The sequence below is a fragment of the Oryza brachyantha genome, chromosome 4 (assembly GCF_000231095.2).
Source record: "Oryza brachyantha chromosome 4, ObraRS2, whole genome shotgun sequence".
NCBI lineage: Eukaryota > Viridiplantae > Streptophyta > Magnoliopsida > Poales > Poaceae > Oryza > Oryza brachyantha.
Genome location: NC_023166.2, coordinates 10,576,519 through 10,585,352, shown reverse-complemented (window position 1 = coordinate 10,585,352; position 8,834 = coordinate 10,576,519). Strand labels below are relative to the sequence as shown.

The window sequence follows — 8,834 nt, the reverse complement described above, 5'->3', positions numbered from 1 at the left end:
GCTCCGTCACAATAATTTTTCCTACCCTTCTTGCTCCATAACAAAACACCAGATTAGAACATGCTGACTACAGAAGTACCAAAACTGATCTGCCCATTCAAGACCATATCTCATACGCCATTCACGCTAATACAGCAACCCCTAAGAATATACAAAGAGCAAGTCCAGAGTAAAAATGGCACATTCTAGCAAACATTAAGACTCTGGATATGCATACTGGATTTATTTATTTATTTGGATTTCATAGGCAAAAATCACATTGGGCAATTTTTCCATGATTTCAGTCTTGGTTAATAAAGCGCACTATTCCGAGCTCTGCCCGGGAAAAGGATAGCCTCTTGTTAGTGACAAAATATGGAAACTGTACTACCATGGGGTCCATACTTATTGCCTAGCCCAGCAAGTCTTTGTAAAAAATCCACTTGCAATACTTGTTTACAGAAAAGACAAGGGAAAAATGACCGGTGATTATTTTATGGCATCTTCCTTTGGAGAACATTCAGCCACCTTTTCACTCTGTTGGGCATCTTTAGACCTTATGAAAGTGGCTTGAGCTCTCTTGCTTGCAATTTCTCTTTGCATTGCTATTTGCTCTTTCATTATTTTTGCCATCTCCTTCGCTTGTGTCTCTTCTTTGTCCAGTTGCATGTCCATTATAATCTGAGCGCTCTTATCAATTGGTTTGAAATATTCATCTATGGCAGTTTCCTGCGATTTAGGATGGAGAACAAGTTAGCATGTTATAGGATCATAAACCAAAAAGGAAAGGGAAGGGGTTGTTCTTCAAAACCACAGTACACATTCTTAGGAAGGCATTGAGACATTGACTGGGTAATTTTATTTTCTGGTTGGATATCTTACAGTTTCTTCAAGCTGCTGATTGAGGGCTTCCATCTGCTGAACCATTTGACGAACCTCTGATAGAATGATTTGTTCTGGCTGCTTCTGAAGCTTTTCCTTCTTACCTTTAACCTGAAAAAAATAATTAATATGTAAGTATTTGTGTAGATGAATACAGTATGATCATTGTTCAACTAATGAATGCATGAATGACAATGGTCAATGTTATCACCATGGATAACCCAAAAGGCTACCTGGAAAGCATTGCTTTCACAACATTTACAGACATTTGAGGAGCTTAGTACTAAGAGGACTTAACAATCTCTATGATGGAATTAGGGTCAGTGAGCTTAGCCCTTACCGGCACTAAAACTATGGAAAATGTGGTCTTCTGTTCCTATGAAAAATCCATCTAAACCCTTTTATTTGCTTACCCCAGATTGTCTTCTACAAGGAAATGCATTATGGCCCACCAGAAGTATGTATAGGAAGCAAGTCAACAACCACACCGACTGGCCAGCTATTAGTTATCATGTTTGCTAGTTTTATTGTGTTATCTATTAGGAATTATCCTTGGATCGTGTTGCTAATAAATCCCTATTTAAATAACCAGCATTATTTCAAAGTTGAGCATGTAAAAGGTAAGGTAAGCCTTCCACAATTTTACCACAACTATCTTCACTTCTTCTCCAACAACTAAATCCTACTTATCTGTGTTGTGAAGCTAAACAAAACAGGGTATCTGGCGGCATAACTATGTGCAGCCGTAAAACTGGTGGATAAGCAAGGCTATCATGTACAAAAGACATGGAAGTAAATAATCATTCCAAATACAATGTGAAAAAAAAGTTATTCATGGCAGTAGAAATCAAATAAAGCCTACATTAAGTGGGGTGTCTAAATAAAAAGGCAGAGCAGGATGTAGCTGATATTTTTCACAATCAACAAAACCGGCATGGATATCTACCGTGGCATATGAAAAGAGCACATTTCTCAATTAGACACAACACCATCAAGCTTCTATCCATGCCACACCCAATTGCCAATCAGTTAAAAGATAAGATTCAAACTTCAATTCTAACACCGAGGTGTCCATCCTAGCAACGTACTCTACTGAAAACAAGATAACTACATTGTTAGCGGGCAACCCTAATTAGAAGATTCAGCCTGAGTGCCTCACTCTTCACACTTTAGCATGGAATATACTAAGTCATCCATGAGAAATCACATAACATAACACAATTCATCTCAATTCAATGGAGAGAAACGGCGCTGTTTGGGTTGTCAAAATTGCAATTTTGAATCATTTTCATGGAATATAGTAATAAGCCCTCCAGGAAAAAAATCGGCCGTGGGATGGTTGGAGAGGAAAGGAAAAACCTTACCCTCTCGAATAAATAATAAGCGTCCTGTGTTTGTGCGTGGATGCACAGACCAGCTGACGGCCGATGGATGATTGAGTTTGTGAGTTTGAGTGTGTGTCTTGATGACCGAGTTTTAGTCTGGGTGTGGATACTCGGATGCTCGTGTGTGTGGCTTGATGATGATTTGATGTATGTTTGAAACAATAATAAAGAAGAAGCAGTCATGTGTTCCTGCGAGCATCTACATGGCTGCGACAGTGTGTGAGATCGCTTGCTTTGCTGTGTGTATGTCAAGATTCTGAACAAACTCTGGATGGAGCAGATGGTTGTGTGTGCTAGCTTAGCTTGCATGCGTCCACCTTGGTTGTGTGTGGTATGCGTTTGAGACAAGCAGCAGCTGTATGTAATATGGATGTGTGCCTCACCGGCTGTTGCATTTAATCTGCTAAATCTGTGAATCGTTATCGTTGAGCTACATGCATCGATTCCAAGTTTATGTGGGTGTTATTATGTACTTAATTGCACAGGTGCATCAATTAGGAAATATTTGAGCCCATGCAGCTTGTTCCTTCCAGTAAGGAAAATTTTCGTTTGCACTGCATATTTCGCTTGAATATATCCAGTAACAAGTGAAGCTTCTCATGCTGGAGGAAGAAACTAACTGCAACCCTCGCAACGGTTTTTAGTAGAATCTGATGTCTGAATATGGTTATTTCTTTTCCCTTGAAGGTTTGTTTCCTATAAACCTAGGAGATATGTTCTATGTTCCTAACTAGAGAGATTACTCTGCTTCTGCTCATTTGTTGGATTCTTTTTTCCAGGAAAAAGAATTTAACCATCTCATACCCCTTTCTGCTAACCTCACCTTTCCATAGTTACATGGCAGGCTTGCTACTACTTGGTCTCTCGTTGTATCTGAACCAGGGTTTCATTTACCGTGGAGGTGCATGAAACCGCTCCTGGGTGGAGGAACGTTAACGCTGATTATCGCGATTATTGTTGACAAACCACACAAATTTAAATTTAAATATTCAAATAATTTTGTAACTGTTTTTGTCAGCAAACCATGAGATTACTCTGTTTTTTTTTGCCGAGTGATTGCTCTGCTTCTGCTCATTCGCTGGATTCTTTTTTCCAGGGAAAAAAAGTTAACCATCTCATACCCCTTTCTGTTAACCTCACCTTTCTATAATTACATGGCAGGTTTGCTACTACTTGGTCTCTTGTTCTATCTGAACCGTGTGATGGATTCGATGGAAGGAATATCTTCTGTGTTCCTAATTAGAGAGATTACTCTGCCTTTTCTTATTTTGCCGAGTGATCGCTCTGCTTCTGCTCACTGGACTGTTTCCTGTAACTTGCTTATATGGATATATCATATTTATATTTCAAATAGTAGAGATATACATAGAGATCTCTACTAAACCTCTAATTTGCGTACGTCGCCTGTCCAATGTTCGAGTCCTGATGCTTCTCCTACACGAGTCACGCTTGCAATATAAAAGCCCACGAAGATGCAACCAATTAAGGAATAAGTCCACTGGAGGTCTCTAAACTTAAATGTGAGTTTTTTCTCTTAACCGCAATAACATAAATGTGTACCCCTAAACTCATAAAATCCGTTTAAAAAGGTCCCTCAGCAGTATTGACTTACTTTTTGACCGGTTTTGCTGACGTGTGGAACCCATCGGCCGCCACGTCAGCAAAATCGGTCAAAAAAAATAGGTCAATACTGCTGAGGGACATTTTTTGGATGAATTTTATGAGTTTAGGGGTACATATTTCTAGTATTACGGTTAAGGGATGAAAAAAAACTCGACTTTAAGTTTATGGACCTATGGTAGACTTTTTCCACCAATTAAATAACATCCAAATCAAAACCCCATGAGGCCTTGTTTGGCACGTGTGTAAAAGGCCAGTATACCTACCTATTTCTCGGCTCAGAAGGGGAAGCCCACCACGAGAGGGACAAATCCTTGGATCACAAAAAAATCCATTTCTCAAGGCCCAGGAAGTATTACACCTTAAACCATAGAGAAATCACTAGGGTTAGCAATTTCCGCCGCGGGCCCGGGGCCACGCTCGGTGGGGGCGGGGGCGGGGGATGTTTCAGCCCTGCAGGGATCCGGGGCCGGGGCCCCGGTTTTGGCGAGGCAGGGAATGGTTTAGACGCACGGGGATCCCCGCGGGGACCCGAGGATGTCTAATAAACTTTAAAATGTAAAGGTCCAGCCCAATATCTAAAGCCCAAAAGTAACCCTAGGTATCCATTTCACTCTCCCCCCTCTCTCTCCCTCACGACCTCACCACCGGGAGCAGTAACGCGGAGGAGTTGCGGTGGCGCGTCGGCGGTGGCCAGGAGTCGGCGCGTCGGCGGTGGCCAGAAGGCGGTGGCCACGGGGTGGCACGGCGGCAGGGCTGCGGCCGCGGGGCGGCGAGTCGGCTGACGTCTTCACTCCCTCCGACGAACGGCGACGGTGCGTGCCTCCCTCTGTCTCTGCAATTCTCTCTCGGGGGGCATCGGGGCCCCGTTCGGGGGCGGGGATCCGGCGGGGCCGGGGGCGTTCTAGCACTCCCCGTCCCCGTCTCACCCCGTTGCCAACCCTAGAAATCACGCCACTGCTTTGTCCGGTGGAATTCCACCATCGACGCCGCGAGAAAAAAGCACGAGGATGCCGCGAGAAAAAATCTTCGACCAGCGCCGCCACCCCCTCGACCTCCGTCGATGTCGTCACCCCCTTCTATGCTCGTCGGCGCCGCCTGACCTCCCTCCATGTCCGCCGGCCGTGCCGCCTCTCCTTCCACATCCATCGGTCGAGCAGCGGGCTAGGTACATCGACGGGTGTGGTGGCGGCGGCGGCAGTGGGGGAGGAGGTAGGTGTGGAGCACGGGACCTTTCCGATCGTGCAGCTCCAGGTACGGTCCGCCCAACTCTTCCCTCTCAATTCGATCCCCGTGCGCAAATGGCGTATAGTGGCTTATATGACGTTCTTGGCCATCGAATCCTAGCTTCTTTATGCTTTTCTGCCATGAGGAGAGGTGTTGATTCGAGAGCTTGGTCCACGGTTTGATAATTTAGGGCTGCACTGCGTTGGGTAAGGTTCCTCAATTTGGGAATTCCCCTTCCTGTGTTCTTGCTCCATCAAAGTAAAACCCTCGTTTCTTGATTGGCATGTTCTGGCATCAGTCTAGGGAAGCGTAGGATGATTGCAGATGCACTGATATCTTGTGTAAATTGTGCGAAACTAGGAACATGTATTACATCAAAGACGTACAAGTGTACTATTACTCTAATCTTGTTGACTAGTTGGAGAATTAACACGATTCTTTGGAGCAGTTTCTAGTACACAAGTTGCCTAGGTTCAGCGGGCAAGTTTCATTACGTGTGTAAACTGTAAATCAATATCTGATAGGAGTTGGTAAATTATTACATGATAAAATTCTTAGCTAATAGGCTGCTATTTTCCTTTTCTTTCTAAGAAAATCATAATAGGCAATTTAAGTGTCACCTTATTGACAGAGAGCTTTATGCCATTCCTTTATTTTGAATTTTACTTAAGATCATTAATCCTGTACATTTATATTTCACATGGTTGCACTTGGAATAGATATTTTTCCTGTCAATCAGGCATTGTATGTACATTTATGACAATGCATATGGATTATATTATTGTAGGACATACATTTTTACTAGAAAACTAAAATGATTATTCTGACTGCCATTTCTTTGATGGTGCAGTTTGTATGGTGTACACACGCCCTTTTATTTGCTATACCAGGAATGTGTTGCTTTGGACCAACACATTTTTTTGTTAGGTCGGTCTTATGGTATAGTTATCAAGACTGTAAACTAGCTAACCGAGCTAAATGAGTTTTATAGGGATGAAATTCCTCTCTCATCTCATGAAACTCTCTCATTTAATGACCCTGCAAGTCAGCAATTTTATTGATGTGACCCTATTTAATGTGCATGACACCATTATGAAACATTCATTGAGACTAGCCTTAGTAGAGAGCACTCTTGAGTCAATCAAGCTCAAATATTAGTAATTTGGATTCAGTTAATGTAATTCTATTTTGTAATATTTATGGTTAGTTGTAAACTTCTAATGTTAGTTGCAAATATTTTCTAGACTATTTTAATGATTACCAGTTTACCTCATTAATTTTGCAAATTTTTTTGGTCATTTTCTTATTTTTATTTTAAAAGGAAAATCTGGATTTTTTTTTTGAGTTTGCAGCTATTTGCAGTCTTTTATATTATTTTATAATTTTTAGGATGTGTTTAAGGAAGTGTTTGGGAGCTATAATTTAAATATGAGCCATGAACATGCAAGGATACGCTTGTCTCCCGCCGGCCTACGCACACCGCCCGTCCGTGGGCAGAAGGGTGGAGGGAGGGGATCCACTCCCATCCCTTCCTGGTGGTGTTTTCCCTGGGGAAGATTCTACGCATGAGCCAAACAAGAACCGAAGATGTATGAATGCTGTACATCCACCCACTCACTCCCAAGAAATCCCTCCATCACACAATTCCCACTAGAATTGTGTAATCCACGCAAAGCATACGCAAAAGACAAGAAAAAAGGGGTTGGCCGCTACCAAAAGTCAGGATATATATATGGGCTGAGTTTTGCTTGCTATTGGATTGGATTTTGTTACAAACTGAAGATTAGTGATCAATTAAATTAACAATTATAATTAGTAGATTATTTGTTAGACAGTAACCAACCATTCAGGGGGCGCGTCCGTACGGGCATGGGTCCCACCCTTTGGTCCCCTATAAGTTATACTGTCACCATCAATAAAACACTGTTCGTTCTCATTTTTCACTTTCACCATCCACTTCACAACACACTTCAAAACACGTTATCAGCACGATCTCTACACACAGAGAGCAATAGAAGGCACATAGAGAAACGTTTTTCATCGGTAAGCATGGAAAACTCACAATTAGTCTTGTTCTTCAGTCTTGTTGCACAGAATGGACGGTGACTCCGTCCCCTTCGCGACATCCACCGCAACTTCAGTCGTCGCCAGTTTGGCCGCCGTGGTCTTCGCCGATTTAGACGCCCTAGATGTCATCCTGTTGGATGCCCTGGACATCGTCATGGCCCTCGCTGTGGTCGTCGCAGAGGCCGTCGTCTTGGTGTCACCCACGGAAATCATCAGAACAGCTTCGACGTGCCGGCGTGAAACCAACAGAACAGACGCCTCAGCGTCTTCCGCCACCTTGGAACACCCCCCACCACCTATTGCTGACGACGACACTTCATCGGGCTCCACGGCAACGGCCACCCCACCGTACATGAATGGCCTTGTCCACAGCAGCAATCAGGTGTGGCGTCCTTCTGCACCACTGCCCACGGCAGATCACGGCGAAGCCACTTCCTCCGAGCGTCTCCCGACGCCAACGCCAACCACCGAGGAACCACCGCGACGCCGCATCGTCTTCCGCTTTCACCACAGAGGAGACCCCCCCCCCCCCCCCCCCGCCGGTGAGGTCTTCGACCTCAACAGGCTGCCGGCGCCGGCCTTCACCATGGCGGCGAGGCGCAACACAGCGTCGTTCTTCAACAAATCCACCCCGGCGTCTTCCTCCGGGACCGGCATCAGCACCTCTGGCCTTCCTCTAGCGGCGTTCCCCACGCCACACAGACTCCTCTGAGGCTGGGACGACGCCCCACCGAGCCCGGCTCCACCAGGCTCCATCTCTACTATGTTGGGTTGATTTTTGATGGACTACTTATACTATATGTTTTTTGCCCCACTTTCCGGTGGTTCCAACTGCGATTGATCCTGGTACTGTTGCGGGGGAACTGTAGCATCTGATAGTAGCCTTTCATTGAAAAAATAAACGGTTGAGATTGCGTGTAGTCCTTAACATGTAGCTGGCATTAGGTCTGCGCTGGATCTCAATCCCAATGGACTATACACAAATCTATAGCTTGCTAATTTAACTCTCACAAGTATTGCATATATGGGAAATTTCCCAATAAATGATGGCACAGTACACCTGTCAAGCAATTTTGTTGCAGATTCTTGAAACAACGTAAGAAGAGCTTTTTTATCATCTTTCAAAAAATACACTAAGATACTACATATTTTTAATATCTTAGAGTACTTTTCAAGAATGATAAAAAAATCTCACATAAAAAACATCAAGGAAATTGGGCAAACACCATAAGCAGTTATGTGCATGGTGTGCCTCATTACAAATCAAACGAATCACTCGCTCCTGCAAATCTAGAAAGACCGAGTGACCAGTCTACTAATGAAAACATCCTCAAAATCAAGATGGCATTTTTGTGAGAATATTTTGAGTCACAGTCTGTTTCATCAAGTATAGAGCCCCTTGCTCAACAACGAGTGCATGCTCATGTATGAATTCTCAATTGTTTAGAAATGCCACACATCAAAGACTGAAGCGTGCAAAAAATTGGAACAAGGAATCAATCTTTCCTTCAATTGTTGGCTTTGAACTATGTTCTGTTGAAGTTAGAGTGAGAACAATAAGTACTTGATCCTTTACGAGTAATTAGTTTACTGATAATCCAAATTGTTCTTTCATGCATCTTCTATAACGAGCTAAGTTCCTAATATAAAAATATTGCATATATCCGGTTGGAT

General features: G+C 43.4%; 1 protein-coding gene and 1 long non-coding RNA gene across 2 annotated transcripts; one reads left to right on the top strand and one right to left on the bottom strand.

Annotated features, from left to right (window-relative positions):
- Window positions 1-239: 239 nt before the first annotated feature.
- Window positions 240-1,075, bottom strand: LOC102708402. Its single transcript, XM_040523201.1, has 3 exons — window positions 1,055-1,075; window positions 862-972; window positions 240-708 (listed from the first exon to the last, which is right to left on the bottom strand). The coding sequence occupies exons 1-3, from the start codon at window positions 1,073-1,075 to the stop codon at window positions 469-471; spliced, it is 372 nt and encodes a 123-aa protein (XP_040379135.1). The 3' UTR covers window positions 240-468.
- A 3,422-nt stretch (window positions 1,076-4,497) lies between these two features.
- On the top strand, window positions 4,498-6,359 carry LOC107304045. Its single transcript, XR_001550033.2, has 3 exons — window positions 4,498-5,120; window positions 5,214-5,299; window positions 5,944-6,359. It is a non-coding gene; the product is annotated as an uncharacterized LOC107304045 (long non-coding RNA).
- The last annotated feature ends 2,475 nt before the right edge of the window (window positions 6,360-8,834 follow it).